Here is a 17,664-nt window from a genome sequence, read left to right as displayed (position 1 = left end):
TGTTTTGCGATTTTGCACTAGAGTGCATCATTTACTTGGTATTCAATCAATTGCACTGCACTCCTGCACATCCAGGTGTTTGTAAAGCAAGGACACATGATGTATACACAACTTTTTCTGTTCTACCTTCTGTGAGTAACTGTGGTTTAGTGATGTCTACTACCAAATAAAGCCCCCATGATATTAAAATACTTGCAGCTCTGGACTTTACATTTTTACCAAAACACTGACGAAGTAATTTTGTTTGAAATCCTTCTGCCGAATTCTGTCCGAATAATGTTTTTTGTTCTTTATGATAAATCACATTTTATTTTTTCTCTGGTTAATATTGTTAGCAATATCCTGATATTATTTGAAGACCTTGGCTATTTTATTTGTTCTTTCAATTCCTGAATGTTCGTCAGACTCGGGTACAGATCCATCTTCAAAGGTAGATAACTCTCTGGAATTACTAGAACATGATCCAAAAATTTAGCTGTTGTCAATAACTGGATTCATGGCTTTTGTTTACAGTCTTGTTAAGCACTTTTGTAGCCTTATGGCTCCTGTGACCACCTACTTTCATTTTATCCAGACAAGCCTTTATATTCTGCCAAGCACCTTTTATGTTCTATACAAATCAATGTCTAGTGGGTTTTAAATGACACTACAAAGACAGGTTTGATTTATACAACAATGAACACATATCAAGTGTACAGTATTTTATTATATCATATAAAATGGAGTGTGGAATTTGACAGTCAGCTGATTGTTACAGATTTGAAACAACAGTTTAGAAAGTCCATTGATCTGGTTAATAAGTTAAAAAAATGAACAATAAAAATAAAAGAAAACATGATCAAAATTATAGTCTGGTAAATTTCAACTTATGCATTTCCTTGCTTGATAAAATATTAAATTAAAGCTCAAAGATTAAACAAGGCTGTAAACATTGTATAATCAGACATGATTTTATGTCGTTAAACATTAGTATGGCAACATTTTTCAAAACTATGCTTTAATGGCTTCATTCCTAAAGAACCAAACACCTCAAGTGTCCATACACAAACAATAACACTGATTGAGATTTCAATAGTTCTTGTCTTTCCCCTAGACACTTGAACCTTAGAGAGGACTTTATTTTTTATGACATCATGAGTGTATATGCTCCAGCCCCACTTACAGAGACATGATAATAACTGCATATTGTACAACTTGTAACATTATAAGAAATTTCTGTAATCAATGTCATTATCACTTGTTATATGGACACTTGACACTGAATTTTGATATTTTGTACAGTAATTCGCATTTTTTCACATTTCATAATTCAATCATATTTTATCATGTGAATATAATAATGCAATTCACACCAAGTTTATACTTTATTTAAAGTGTCTCATGTTATAATGTAATACTTTGTATATATTTAAGTACTGAGTAATAATAATGAACTACATGTTCTTACTGTGAGGTTGGCTGAAAGTAATTATGTAAAATGTATAGTCAATACATGTAATGTGTAACAAAGGCACGGTAAAATAAAGTGTTACGTTACACTCGATTTCTTTTTACAATATGTACAAGTCGTATACTTAATTGATGACTAATGTCACATTGCCAGTATTTTTACAGATCAATGATTCTGCTCGGCTCTTCTTAATAATTGTGAGATCATGGATCAGTTCTCTGAGCTTCCTTTCCTGAATGTTCCAGAGACTCAGAAGTGGGGTTTACAGATCGGCTTTTAAACCTGATAGGTTTGTCTGTAGAGCGTGATGATGCAAACATGTCTGCATCTGATCGAGATCTGAATGACCCAGAAACAGAACTTCTCAGAGAGGCATCATCAGACATCTTATCCTCACTCACTGAAAATAGAGATCAAGAGAATTTTGGTTAATTTTTCATTTTTAGAAGAATATACTGTCATGTTTTTATATACAGGTATGTGAAAATGCATAAATTTCTTATTTAGTTTTAATCAATTTTATCTATACAGTCTCTAGAAAAACATCAAATAAATTATGAAAAACAACAGTTTTCTACAGTTGAAATGTCACTGCGTAAGATAATATATTATCAGTTCAAGTTTTAAAAACATTAGGTGCCATCAAACAAGAAATGTGCTGTAAATAATGAAATCCTTTACTGTTCGTATTTTAGATTTTTATGGATTATTCGATTTTTTGATTTTTTAAGATCTAATGAAATTCCAATATTAAGAAAATATCAGAATATTCAAATATTTGAGGGGTCACTGTATTTTAATAACTAAGAAAATATACTTACCAAATGGTTGTCCTATAACCCTGTTATATGTTGATCCATTTCCAAAGTTGGTAGGTCTGTCTATAGAGTGTGATGATGCACAAATTGAGCTGTTGTCTAATTGAGATCTGAATGAACCATAACCAGAACTTCTCAGAGAGACTGTGTCAGATATGTTTTCTCCACTTACTAGAAATAAGGAAAAACTTGTTACATAGCATGAGAACATTTTATATTAAGAGATTTAAAGAAAAACTTTTTTGATTGATTAGATTTTTAGATGTTTTAAGGTCTAATGAAATTAAAATATTTAAAAAATATCAGAATATTCAAATCTCTAACTAGAAACAAGAAAAAAAGCATGAGAACAATTTATATTTATATATTTCTTTCTGATCAATATCCCATATAATAAGACTTGCTAAAAAAAATCTTAATGTAAATTTTATTATAAATTTTTAAAAAATTAAAATATGTTTTCTTTAACTTTACTCTCAAAGCGGTCGTACATCGAATGCGGAAGTGCCGAGTTGCGTCTATGACAACTCTTTTATGAATGTGTTAGAATCGAGAAGTTATCTGTATTAATGTGATGTTTTTCCTTTATTCCCAAACAGATAAATGCATCTTGCAGCTTATGGTGAAGTCAGTGTGTACATTGAAGATGATTTCAGTCACATAACATCTATTTCAGTGCTAAATTATACCAGTGGTGCATTTGTATTAACCAGAGTGCCACTGCCAGGCGCCAAATGGCGTATGTTCATTTCTACAAACAATAGAGCAAAGCTACGCGGCTCTGCGCTTCAGGTTTCGGTGTGCGACCCCTTTAAGAGCCTTGCAGTGCACCTGACTTTTTATAAAACTTCTGCTTTCAGTTTCAAACTCCCTGCTCTCACTGAGGGGTAAAGAGTAATATGAACATTAAAAAATAATACCAGTGGTTCTCAAACTTTTTTGTTGGAGGCCCCCTTTCTGTAAAGTTTTGTACTTTATGATAAATTTCTATATTTCAGAAAATGGCAAAAAATCTCTCTTTGGGCCCCCAGTTTGAGAACCATGTTCTTGTGAGGACAGTGCGTGAATGTGATGATGTAGAAATGTAAATGTTGTCTGTACCTGATCTGAAAGAATCATTATCAAAACTTTCTAAAGAGACTGTATCAGACGCCTCATCCTCACTCACTGGAAATAGAAATCACAAAAGATTGTTAGATCGTACAAGAACATGTTCCATATTTTTTACATTGTTTTAAAGTTTTTTTCCTTGACTAAGATTACTTTATGTAAACATTGTAAAAACAAGATCAATTGTTCTGAACATAAACCTAACCTTTGTTATTTACTGAAAATAAGAGATGCTAAATTCTGAAGTAATTGGGCAGCTGCCCGTCGTGATGACCATCCACAATACTTTACTTAGAAGACTTTGGGGTGGTTCCCATAGTGGGTTTAAAACTAGTCCTAGACTAAAATCAACATTGGAGCTGCTAACTGAAAACATCTGTGGCATTGTTTTCTCTCAAAATGTACATATAGTAAGTAGTGTTATTTTTGTATGGCATGTGTGTAAATGCTACTTAAATGTTTTAACCATGTCTCATTGTCGTGCAGTTAGATTGTTGATGCGCATGAAAACATAATCATTGATTCACCTATACTTATTTTTGATCTTGCTCTACCTTCCTCTGCTCTTCTCTTCTCCTTCACCTTCTGTAAAAGTTCAAAATGGCAGCCGTTGTTTTGTGTGACTGTCTCTTCTACCTTCTCCAGCAGATCTTTGATCTGAGTGTCATCACTTCTGTTCATATTGTTGAGAACATGATATCTGTTCCCACATTTCTCCACCAGCCACTGGAGATCCTCTCCTTCACTCTCAATGTGTTGCTCTATAGATGTGTCTCCTAGAAAGTCTCCATGAGTGAAGAGCACTATAGTGTGACTCCAGACTCTCTCACTGAGAAGATCCACATACCCCTGAAATACTTTTCTCTCATTTTCTTTAAATCTATAGTCCACACGTATAACCAGTAGAACAACATGAGGTCCTGGAGGACACAGAGACACACTGAGTAAAATCTCTTGTTTCAGTAACTCAGGGCTCTCTTCTACAGGTTCATCAATCCACCATCCTGGAGCTTCTATGACAGTGATGTGTCTGTCTGCTACTTCTCTCTGTCTCTTCACACACTGATCAGTTCTCTTCAGGTCAAACTCTTCTCTGTTCAGGATAATGTTTCCTGATGAACTCTTTCCATCTCTTCTACACCCCATTAACACAATCCTCAAATCTGAGAGCTTCTCACCTGTAACAAATACACAAAACATGTAAAAATATGAATTACCGTATACTTTACAGTGAAGATTATCATACGTTTTGAACAAGACAGTACATGTACAACAAGGTAATACATCTTTGTTTTTAAAAAGCATAATTTTAACAAAATTCAAACGTCACCTTGACTTAAACATTTAATATTTGTCAAATATATATTTCTATTCATGTTTGTAATTGTTTATGTATATTAGGGTGTTTTACTTTACATTGTATTTTGTTAAGTATTACTGTTATGTATTATGTGTTACTCTGGTGGTGTTTTGTATTTGTCTATGACATTGTGCACCATCTCGAAGTATTAGAGAGTTTAACATAAATGCCACTTGTGATGATCATTGATTTATTATATGATTGACTATTTTAGACGTTGTATTATAAGGGTTAACTGTACATTCAATGGTTAAAAAAGGCAGATTTGAGTGTTTCTATGCTGATATATTTACATTATATTAGTTAATGACATATACACTTACTGTATAAGAAAAATAAAACACACAATAATTGAAATGCCATTTAGCACACATAAAACTTTGCTTCCATTTACTTTAGTCTTAAAAAGCTTTTACATTTTTACTCTCTTTTATTCAGAATCATTCTGCCAAACCACGCTGTCAGTTTTAATATTAAATTCCAGTGAACATTCTTATACTCTTATAACTCATGACAACAATGCATTTGTATATGAGCAGCAAACGCTTCTCAAATCAACAAGTAATAAACTTAGATACATCAGATTTTAGTGTGATGTTGTTTTCATGTTCAGTTTAGATTTGTGATGTTTACTCACTCATCTGTGATCTGATCATCTCTCTCTGTTTCTTCATCCTCTTCACTCGTTCTTCTGCTCTCTCTTCCTCTGCTCTTCTTTTCTCCTCCAGCTCCTGTAAAATCTTTCTGTCTATTTCAAAATGGCAGCCGTTGTTTTGTGTCACTGTCTCTTCTATCTTCTCCAGCAGATCTTTGATCTGAGTGTCATCAATTCTGTTCTTATTGTTGAGAACATGATATCTGTTCCCACATTTCTCCACCAGCCACTGGAGATCCTCTCCTTCACTCTCAATGTGTTGCTCTATAGATGTGTCTCCTAGAAAGTCTCCATGAGTGAAGAGCACTATAGTGTGACTCCAGACTCTCTCACCGAGAAGATCCACATACCCCTGAAATACTTTTCTATCAGTATCTGCATGTTTAATGTCCGCAGATACAACCAGTAGAACAACATGAGGTCCTGGAGGACACAGAGACACACTGAGTAAAATCTCTTGTTTCATTAGCTCTGAGCTCTGATCTACAGGAACATTCTTCCACCATCCTGGAGCTTCTATGACAGTGATGCGTCTGTCTGCTACTTCTCTCTGTCTCTTCACACACTGAGCAGTTGTCTTCAGGTCAAACTCTTCTATGTTCAGGATGATGTTTCCTGCTGAACTCTTCCCACCTCCCTTGCCCCCCATTAACACAATCCTCAACTCTGAGAGCTCCTCACCTGTAACAAATACACAAAACATGTAAAAATATGAATTACCATATACTTTATAGTGGAGATTATCATACGTTTGAACAAGACAGTACATGTACAACAAGGTAATACATCTATGTTTTTAAAAAGCATAATTTTAATGAAATTCAAATGTCATCTTGACTTACACATTTAATATCCGAAAAAAATCATGTTTGTTGTTGTTTATGTATATTAGGGTGTTTTACATTACATTGTATTTTTTTGAGTATTACTGTAATGTATTCAGGTGGTGTTTTGTATTTGTCTATGACATTGTGCACCATCTCTAAGTATTAGAGAGTTTAATATAAATGCCACTTGTGATGATCTTTGATTCATTATATGATCGACTATTTTACACGTTGTATTATAGGGGTTAACTGTACATTCAATGGTGAAAAAAAGGCAGATTTTAGTGTTTCTATGCTGATATATTTACATTATATTAGTTAATGAAATACACACTTACTGTATAAGAACTATAAAACACACAAGAATTGAAATGCCATTTCAGCACACATAAAACTTTGCTTCCATTTACTTTAGTCTTAAAAAGTTATTACATTATTTACTGCCTTTTATTCAGAATTATTCTGCCAAACACCGCTGTCAGTTTTAATATTAAATTCCAGTGAACATTCTTATACTCTTATAACTCATCACAACAATGCATTTGTATATGAGCAGCAAAAACTTCTTTAATCAACAAAAAATAAACTTAGTTACATCAGAAACTGTATGACAGACCTACTGTACCTGTGATCTATTGAGATACAACTAAAGAATCATAATCATTAAACCCAATTATTACAGGTATCTCTAGAATACTGTATTTTGATCGGTTTTAAAATAAACCAGAAGATCTGTAGAGTCTGAAATAACAGACATGATGAAGTCTAACAGTACTACTAAGTGTGATGTTGTTTTCATGTTCAGTCAGCTGAATGTTCTCAGTGTTTAGATCTGTGATGTTTACTCACTCATCTGTGATCTGATCATCTCTCTCTGTTTCTTCATCCTCTTCACTCGTTCTTCTGCTCTCTCTTCCTCTGCTCTTCTTTTCTCCTCCAGCTCCTGTAAAATCTTTCTGTCTATTTCAAAATGGCAGCCGTTGTTTTGTGTGACTGTCTCTTGTATCTTCTCCAGCAGATCTTTGATCTGAGTGTCATCACTTCTGTTCTTATTGTTGAGAACATGATATCTGTTCCCACATTTCTCCACCAGCCACTGGAGATCCTCTCCTTCACTCTCAATGTGTTGCTCTATAGATGTGTCTCCTAGAAAGTCTCCATGAGTGAAGAGCACTATAGTGTGACTCCAGACTCTCTCACTGAGAAGATCCACATACCCCTGAAATACTTTCCTCTTGTCCTCTTGAAATTTACTGTCAACATGTATAACCAGTAGAACAACATGAGGTCCTGGAGGACACAGAGACACACTGAGTAAAATCTCTTGTTTCAGTAACTCAGAGCTCTTTTTTACAGGAACATTAATCCACCATCCTGGAGCTTCTATGACAGTGATGTGTCTGTCTGCTACTTCTCTCTGTCTCTTCACACACTGAGCAGTTCTCTTCAAGTCAAACTCTTCTGTGTTCAGGATGATGTTTCCTGCTGAACTCTTTCCAGCTCCTCTAGACCCCATTAACACAATCCTCAACTCTGAGAGCTCCTCACCTGTAACAAATACACAAAACACTCAAAAATATGAATAACCATATACTTTACAGTGGAGATTATCATATGTTTGCACAAGACAGTACATGCACAACAAGGAAATACATCTATGCTTTTAAAAAACGTAATTTTAACAAAATTCAAAAGTCACCTCGACTTACACATTTAATATTTATAAAAAAAATCAGGTTTGTTTTTGTTTATGTATATTAGGGTGTTTTACTTTACATTGTATTTTGTTAAGTATTACTGTAATGTATTATGTGTTACTCTGGTGGTGTTTTGTATTTGTCTATGACATTGTGCACCATATCGAGTATTAGAGAGTTAAATATAAATGTCACTTGTGATGATCTTTGATTCATTATATGATCGTCTATTTTACACGTTGTATTATAGGGTTAACTGTACATTCAATGGTGAAAAAAAGGCAGATTTTAGTGTTTCTATGCTGATATATTTACATTATATTAGTTGATGAAATATACACCTACTGTATAAGAAATATAAAACACACAAGACTTGAAATGTGATTTCAGCACACATACAACTTTGTCACCATTATCTTTAGTCATAATTTGTTTTAACATTTTGACTTTCCTTTTATTCAGCATTATTCTGCCAAACACCGCTCTCAGTTGTAATATTGAATCAGTCCCCACAGGTTTTTGCAGAGATTTTTTGTATTTTTCTCAGGCCAAAAATGCTTAACTTTTCAGCGGCTTTATTAAAATTTTGAGATCAAAATTGCTGGGGGGGTTTATGGAAAAAGATAAAAATATCTACTTGAATTGGCTAATAGGGTTCTTCTATTAAAACTTGCACCTTTGAAAACATGATTTATTCATTACTTTTGATTAAGAGGCATGCATCAGATTCATACAGAAGGTGTCAGGATTCTGGACAATTGTTTCTTGTTTTGAACCACTAGTTGTCATTGTTTCCACCTGTTATTTCTTGTAAGTGTCATTGTTTTTCACATGTGCCTCATTGACCCCTGTGTATTTACGTTGTTCTTTGTTCCATGTCACGTCGCTTGGTCTTTAACGTTGTTGTAGACAGTCACTTTTGTTGTCACTAGTCTCTCATAGTTTATGTGTCCCAGTTTGATTACATTTTGATTTCTACAGAGAATATTATTTTTGCTCAGCCTCTACTGAGTTGTTTTTGTTACCTTTTTACTGTTCCTGTTTCTATCTTGAGGAATATCTTATTTTGGATTACTAAATATAAAAATTTTGCCTAGTGGATTAAGTTGCTGTCTGGGATTTTATTAAAATAATTTTTATTTAACTCAAGCCACTGTCTGTCCTTTTCGCTTTGGGATTGCAACAGGACGAAGTTCTCGCGTTCAACACTGGAGATCTGGGTTCGAGTCTCGGCCTTGACAGAGGGTCTGGAAACCTTGGCCGCTTTAAGTTTAAGGCCCGCCCTAAAGGCCATTTTGACTGCAGGTCAAGCCAAGCAACCAATCACATATCGTTTATGCATTGTCATGTTTATAGTCGTGGAAATGTCTATGCAATAAGTTTATGCCATGAACCTTGCATACTTTTAAGAAATCAGCGTTTAGTTGATTGTGATGAATGTTCATTGACACCAAAATAAACATGATGTTTACATATGTTGTTTCCAGGTGTGTTGTTTAAGAACGTGAAACACACATCAGTAAGGCTGACTTGTGGCCAAAAAAGCGTAACGGCTAATGCTACCGCCTTCAACAGAACGAAGGAAAGGATACCAGAGGCAATATTTTTTAATAAATGGCAATGGATGATGTTGGCAAATTTGAAGTGTTACAGACCCTTCAATCTCCCTTCTATAGTATCTCTCTGCTTGACTTTTGGAGCAGGTTTAGACCGAATGTGCAATGTGAGGACGTCACATGACGTGTCTTTGGTCAAATTATGCAAAAATCTGCGACAATCTTTAAATTTTGCAAGTTTTCACAAATTTTTCGGAGTTTGTTTGATTATGCATTTAATTATGCGATCGCAAAATCCTGCAGGGACTGTTAAATTCCAGTAAACATTCTTAAACCCTTACAACTCATGACAACAATGCATTTGTATATGAGCAGCAAATTCTTCTTCATCAAGTAATAAACTTAGATACAAGAGAAAAGGAGTGTTTTTGTTGTTTTCATGTTCAGTCAGCTGAATGTTCTCAGTGTTTAGATCTGTGATGTTTACTCACTCATCTGTGATCTGATCATCTCTCTCTGTTCCTTCATCCTCCTCACTCGTTCTTCTGCTCTCTCTTCCTCTGCTCTTCTTCTCTCCTCCAGCTCCTGTAAAATCTTTCTGTCTATTTCAAAATGGCAGCCGTTGTTTTGTGTCACTGTCTCTTCTATCTTCTCCAGCAGATCTTTGATCTGAGTGTCATCACTTCTGTTCTTATTGTTGAGAACATGATATCTGTTCCCACATTTCTCCACCAGCCACTGGAGATCCTCTCCTTCACTCTCAATGTGTTGCTCTATAGATGTGTCTCCTAGAAATTCTCCATGAGTGAAAAGTACTATAGTGTGACTCCAGACTCTCTCACTGAGAAGATCCACATACCCCTGAAATACTTTTCTCTCATCCTCTTTAAATATAATGTCTGCACGTATAACCAGTAGAACAACATGAGGTCCTGGAGGACACAGAGACACACTGAGTAAAATCTCTTGTTTCAGTAACTCTGAGCTCTGATCTACAGGTTCATCAATCCACCATCCTGGAGCTTCTATGACAGTGATGCGTCTGTCTGCTACTTCTCTCTGTCTCTTCACACACTGATCAGTTGTCTTCAGGTCAAACTCTTCTCTGTTCAGGATGATGTTTCCTGATGAACTCTTTCCAGCTCCTCTAGACCCCATTAACAAAATCCTCAAATCTGAGAGCTTCTCACCTGTAACAAATACACAAAACATGTAAAAATATGAATAACCATATACTTTACTGTGGAGATTATAATACATTTGAACAAGACAGTACATGCACAACAAGGTAATACACCTATGTTTTTAAAAAGCATAATTTTAACAAAATTCAAACGTCACCTTGACTTAAATATTTAATTTTTGTAAAAAAATGTTCATGTTTGTTATTGTTTATGTATATTGGGTGTTTTACATTACATTGTATTTTATTAAATATTACTGTAATTTATTATGTGTTACTCTGGTGGTGTTTTGTATTTGTCTATGACAATGTGCACCATATCGAAGTATTAGAGAGTTTAATATAAATGTCACTTGTGATGATCTTTGATTCATTATATGATCGTCTATTTTGCACGTTGTAGGGGTTAACTGTACATTAAATTGTGAAAAATGGCAGATTTTAGTGTTTCTATGCGGATATATTTACATTATATTAGTTGATGGAATGTACACTTACTGTATAATAACTATAAAACATACAAGAAATTAAAAACCATTTCAGCACATACAACAATTTGCTTCCATTTTCTTTAGTCTTAAAAAGTTTTTACAATTTTACTGCCTTCTATTCAGCATTATTCTGCCAAACACCGCTGTCAGTTTTAATATTAAATTCCATTGAACATTCTTATACTCTTATAACTCATCACAACAATGCATTTGTATATGAGCAGCAAAAACTTCTTAAATCAACAAGTGATAAACTTAGTTACATCAGAAACTGTATGACAGACCTACTGTACCTGTGATCTATTGAGATACAACTAAAGAATCATAATCATTAAACCCAATTATTACAGGTATCTCTAGAATACTGTATTTTGATCGGTTTTAAAATAAACCAGAAGATCTGTAGAGTCTGAAACAACAGACATGATGAAGTCTAACAGTACTACTAAGTGTGATGTTGTTTTCATGTTCAGTCAGCTGAATGTTCTCAGTGTTTAGATCTGTGATGTTTACTCACTCATCTGTGATCTGATCATCTCTCTCTGTTTCTTCATCCTCTTCACTCGTTCTTCTGCTCTCTCTTCCTCTGCTCTTCTTTTCTTCTCCAGCTCCTGTAAAATCTTTCTGTCTATTTCAAAATGGCAGCCGTTGTTTTGTTTCACTGTCTCTTGTATCTTCTCCAGCAGATCTTTGATCTGAGTGTCATCACTTCTGTTCTTATTGTTGAGAACATGATATCTGTTCCCACATTTCTCCACCAGCCACTGGAGATCCTCTCCTTCACTCTCAATGTGTTGCTCTATAGATGTGTCTCCTAGAAAGTCTCCATGAGTGAAGAGCACTATAGTGTGACTCCAGACTCTCTCACCGAGAAGATCCACATACCCCTGAAATACTTTTCTCTCAGCATCTTTAAATCTATTGTCCACAAGCATAACCAGTAGAACAACATGAGGTCCTGGAGGACACAGAGACACACTGAGTAAAATCTCTTGTTTCAGTAACTCAGAGCACTGATCAACAGGTACAGTACTCCACCATCCTGGAGCTTCTATGACAGTGATGTGTCTGTCTGCTACTTCTCTCTGTCTCTTCACACACTGAGCAGTTGTCTTCAGGTCAAACTCTTCTCTGTTCAGGATGATGTTTCCTGATGAACTCTTTCCATCTCCTTTACACCCCATTAACACAATCCTCAACTCTGAGAGCTCCTCAGTGTCACCTGCAATAAAAACACAAAACACACCCAACATATTAAAACTTGCTATAACTGTTCTTTCACCTGCTTGAAAAAAAAAACATTAAAGAATAAAATACAGTGTCCAGACTAAGAAGGATCAGAGAACAACATGGTTTAATGTAAAATAATATAAAAGTTTAAATTCCAAAGCATAAAACTGCATTTCATCATCTCATAATTCACATCTTTTTGAGTGTCAAAAATCAACAAAACATGAAGTCTGTTACATTATGACATCTGACATTTTTATGTTAATTTGCATTTGCATCCATGACAGACCTGCTGCACCTAAGAGCTGTGACAAATGAAAAACATACGCAACTAATAAACCTCATTTTACAAGATTCCATGACATTTGCTCTTTTCTGTTTATAAATTGTAAATTGTATTTAAATTTACATTAATGCATTTGGCAATTACATCTATTATGTTATATTCCATTCCATTTTCTACCGCTTATCCGAACTACCTCGGGTCACGGGAGCCTGTGCCTATCTCAGGAGTAATCGGGCATCAAGGCAGGATACACCCTGGATGGAGTGCCAACCCATCGCAGGGCACACACACTCACTCATTCACTCACTCACGTACTCACGCACTCACACCCTACGGACAATTTTTATTATTTGCGTTTTTTTTCATTCATTCGCTCGTTGTGTCCTTATTAGGAGTGAAATTGCATTCAAACGCAATATATTGTTTCCTTAGAAATTAAAACCTGAAATAAGGTTTTACCATTTACACATACTGTAAAACTTCTAATGTTTACAGGAGAGTCATAAACGTGTAGACACACCTGTAAACATCAAAAGCTTTATTTGTCCATCTTTCAAGGAAATGAAAAACGAAGTAAAATACTAAATGGTAAACTTAATTTTCAGTTTTAATTTACAGAAAACTGAATACAGGAATGTCATCTTCAACAGAAAGCTTATGTTCAAAAGAAAGTCATGACAAAGCAACATGATCAGATTAATAACCGAGATAATAAAATAACAACAACGCTGATCACTGCAAGTTAATTGAACATTAAGTCGATCACTATAACTCTATTATTAACACTATAACAATAATAACTCGTTTTTAAAGGTGATACTTAAGGTTAGGAAACAAATTATTGTGAAAGCCTGTAAACTAACCACAAATTGTAATCCTCAATTTGTCTTAATATAAATGGTTTAATTTTGTGTGTCGATCAGCAGCAGACTACTAAAGTAAAAACAGAAATCTTGAATTAATACTTGAAATAAATAACTTTAGAAAGTGAATTCTTACCATCTGAGTCCATTTCTGTCTTGTCTTGTTTGAAGTTTTAGAGTAATAATAGATTTTGCAGTTTTTACTTTCAGTTCATCAAAATGCGTCAGAGCACATGAGGCGTCAAGATTCTAAAGTTGTTTACTGGAAAGATTGTCAGCACAACTGGAAACTCAAGTTTAGAACCATGTGACCATGTGACAGGGAAAAACACAGAGATTAAATTCTGAGGAAACAAAAAAAGAGCATAAACTAAATAAAGTTATGCAAAACAAAGTTGCAAACAACTTCAAATATGTATGTAGAAATATAAGAGCAGTAGTCCAAGTAGACATTTTCATGGACCTGCCTTATTAATAAATGCTGTAGACTTTATTTTGAGTTCATGTTAACTAAGGTTTTCAAATAGTCTCTTACTGTACAGTGTTAATGGGCCTACAGTATATTTTGATACCAAAGCATTTCCAGATATTTTAAGAGAGATACTTACTCTTGCAAGGACATACACTCATGAGAATGATATGAATGACACTGTTGATGGTGCATTGAATGTGTACACTCCTATACAAAAATAATAACTTAAGTCACTTGTATCAAATAAGACAGTACTTTAACACTGTGTAAATCAATAAGCAATTCAACATGTAACTAAAACCACTTTGTAGCTTGTTTGATTTGTGAATATTTTTGACTGAATATCGAACACACAATCCTCTTAGTTTCTTTTACTACACAAACAAGTCCATCATTAGTTAAACATAGAAAACAAAAACACATTAATTTTTAGAGTATTATTACTCTAAAAATTAAGTTTTAGAGTAATAATAGATTTTGCAGTTTTTACTTTCAGTTCATCAAAATGCGTCAGAGCACATGAGGCGTCAAGATTCTAAAGTTGTTTACTGGAAAGATTGTCAGCACAACTGGAAACTCAAGTTTAGAACCATGTGACCATGTGACAGGGAAAAACACAGAGATTAAATTCTGAGGAAACAAAAAAAGAGCATAAACTAAATAAAGTTATGCAAAACAAAGTTGCAAACAACTTCAAATATGTATGTAGAAATATAAGAGCAGTAGTCCAAGTAGACATTTTCATGGACCTGCCTTATTAATAAATGCTGTAGACTTTATTTTGAGTTCATGTTAACTAAGGTTTTCAAATAGTCTCTTACTGTACAGTGTTAATGGGCCTACAGTATATTTTGATACCAAAGCATTTCCAGATATTTTAAGAGAGATACTTACTCTTGCAAGGACATACACTCATGAGAATGATATGAATGACACTGTTGATGGTGCATTGAATGTGTACACTCCTATACAAAAATAATAACTTAAGTCACTTGTATCAAATAAGACAGTACTTTAACACTGTGTAAATCAATAAGCAATTCAACATGTAACTAAAACCACTTTGTAGCTTGTTTGATTTGTGAATATTTTTGACTGAATATCGAACACACAATCCTCTTAGTTTCTTTTACTACACAAACAAGTCCATCATTAGTTAAACATAGAAAACAAAAACACATTAATCAGGCTTTGCAAGCCATAAAAGCAAGAGTCACGGCTTTAGAAATAAAGTTATATTATTACATAATCTACATTACACAACATGTTAGTGGGTGTGGCTGGACACTCTTATGAAGCAAATGACAGACTGAGGTTGGTTGGAAAACAAAGTGGAGAAATCAAAACTATAGATCGATAAAGAGAAGAGGATTTATTCCGTGGTCTATAAACCTGTAAAGAGTTTACATTTAAAACTATAAAGACTTACCAGAGTCCATGTTTTACATCTTATGCTTCCATTCTGTCATGTTCTACATTTGCATTTATCAGTTTTGTGTTTCTTTGTCTGAAAGTTGCCTTTATCTATGCCTTTTGTGCGCACACAATATAACAATCAGTGTTTTGTGTCAGACTTTAGTCCCAAGCGTCCTATAGGAGAAGTCACACAACAGCGACACAGACGTTCTGACATGGCAATGAATGGCAATAGAAATCCTTTGTAATCCCTATTCTTCTTATTTTTAAATAAAAAATCATATATTGAAAGAAGATACTCACTAAAGTGTTGATGTATTTCCCTGCTGTTATTACTTAATCTATCTCTAAAGTAGATGGGTAAGTCTTTGGAGTCTCTGGTGTTTTCTGCTCCTGCTCGTGATCTGAATGAACCATAACCAGAACTTCTAAGAGAGAGAGAGAGAAAGAGAGAGAAAGAGAGAAAGAGAGAGATTGTCCAACATCTGATCCTCACTCACTGGTAACAATAATCAAGAAAGAAGATTTTTAAAGAGTTAGGCAGATGGGGTTCCCAGACTGCAAAGCAAACAATTCCTTGATGTCTTAAAATAAATTCCTGTTTCCTTTATAATGATGTCAACACATACACAAATGCTGTGCATTACAAGAGACTTCAGTGGGACTTTAATGAAACAAGAATGATTCACAATTCACTCACTCGTCTCTGAACTTGCTCCAACATTTTCTCTTCTCTCCTCCTCCTGGAAAATCTCTTCGTCCTTTTTAAAATGACAGCTAATATTTTGTGTCACCGTGTCCTCTTGAAAAGAATAAACTTACTAGTCCATTTTACTTCTTTCACAATAGAGTCCCAGCATGAAGGTTATTATCAATCTTACAAATACTGGAACACAGCCTGGAGCCATCAACATCTGCCACCAGTATATCTGTCCTTGCGTTCATCATGAATCAAATGACATCTGAGAACTGTGTGAGTTCAGTGAATAACTACATTCATGGCTTTTGTTTACACTGCTGCTAAGCACTTTTGGAGCGTAATGGCTCCTGTGACCACTTACTTTCATTTGATCCGGACAAGCCTTAATATTCTGCCAAGAATCTTTTATGTTCTATACAGATCAATGTCTAGTGGGTTTCAAATTACACTACAAAGACAGGTTTGATGTAAGCATGACAACGAACATGTAACAGGTGTACAGTATTTTATTATGTCATGAGAAATGAAGGTGGAATTTGACTGTTAGTTGATCGTAACAGCTTTGAAACAACAGTTTAGAAAGACCATTGATCTGGTTAATAAGTAGAAAAAAAGTAACAATAACAACAAAAACTCACATGGTCAAAATTATGGTCAGGTAAATTTCAACGTTTTACAATATCTTGCAGTTTATTAGCTATTATAATATAAAACCAAAGCTGACAGATTCAAAAGTCCCTTAAACATTCTCTAACCTGACACGCTGTTGTTTCTACAACATTTACATTTATGCATTTGGCAGACGCTTTTATCCAAAGTGACTTACATTTTTAATGAATAATTTGAATTGCAATATCAAAATACCTAATTATATGGCTACACAACTATGGTATACTTGTTTATATTATTCCTCTTGATACCTATTGTAAACGCACCTACTTGCACATCCAACGTGCAAGTAATAAACGTCTGAACTATACACGTCTAAATGTTATGCTGGAATAAACTTACTTAATGCACCTCTAAAGCAAGCAGCTTTGCGTGATCCTACTTATGACGTAAGTTTGAGAACCTGTAATATAAATGACCATTCTGCCAGTGTGTTGAGACATTTGGGCATGAGATTGCGGTTTTGCAGACTCATTTCACAATTAAATAAAATCCATGGTTGGATTTAGTTTATAATTTGGTTTTATATGAGTCCTTATAGATGCAACCTCAACAATTTCTAAAGGGCTTCTTTTATGAAGTACAACGCTATCTCACATAAAGCAGTGTCATGATTCAGCTATCATGTCATGTTTATTCTTGTCTTGCATTGGAGTCATGGCATAGCCTTAGGGTTTTGTGTGAGAAAGTCATGGCTTTGTTTATTGATTTGATTTGCCATGTGCTTTATCGTGTCTCGTCGGTGATTCCCGCCATCTCGTATTCTTGTTTCATAACCTTCACCTGTTCTTTGAAAATTATCCTTTGGGCCCTATCTTGCACCCAGCGCAATTGACTTTGTACACCGACGCATGCGTCATTCCTATTTTGCACCCGTGCAA

The 17,664-nt window shown here is 34.6% G+C and overlaps 1 protein-coding gene across 4 annotated transcripts; it reads right to left on the bottom strand.

Moving 5' to 3' along the window:
• Positions 1–686: 686 nt before the first annotated feature.
• On the bottom strand, positions 687–16,446 carry LOC130413941 (uncharacterized). 4 transcript variants are annotated; one of them, XM_056739493.1, is made up of 14 exons: positions 16,115–16,444; positions 15,718–15,842; positions 15,428–15,588; positions 14,548–14,963; positions 14,135–14,205; positions 13,663–13,870; positions 11,665–12,369; positions 9,965–10,663; positions 7,070–7,768; positions 5,376–6,074; positions 3,906–4,556; positions 3,370–3,435; positions 2,272–2,439; positions 687–1,850 (listed from the first exon to the last, which is right to left on the bottom strand). In XM_056739493.1, exons 6-14 carry the CDS (start codon positions 13,673–13,675, stop codon positions 1,654–1,656), a joined length of 3,897 nt encoding a protein of 1,298 aa, XP_056595471.1. In that variant the 5' UTR covers positions 13,676–13,870; positions 14,135–14,205; positions 14,548–14,963; positions 15,428–15,588; positions 15,718–15,842; positions 16,115–16,444; the 3' UTR covers positions 687–1,653. The 4 variants fall into 4 exon arrangements, with proteins under 4 accessions (XP_056595471.1, XP_056595469.1, XP_056595472.1 ...); XM_056739491.1 differs by having other exon boundaries at positions 14,135–14,963; XM_056739494.1 differs by having other exon boundaries at positions 3,933–4,556; positions 13,663–14,963; positions 16,115–16,446.
• Positions 16,447–17,664: the final 1,218 nt, after the last annotated feature.

The sequence above is a fragment of the Triplophysa dalaica genome, chromosome 24 (assembly GCF_015846415.1).
Source record: "Triplophysa dalaica isolate WHDGS20190420 chromosome 24, ASM1584641v1, whole genome shotgun sequence".
Classification (NCBI taxonomy): Eukaryota; Metazoa; Chordata; class Actinopteri; order Cypriniformes; family Nemacheilidae; genus Triplophysa; species Triplophysa dalaica.
Note: the sequence above shows the minus strand (reverse complement) of the source record. Positions and strands in the feature narration are given on the sequence as shown.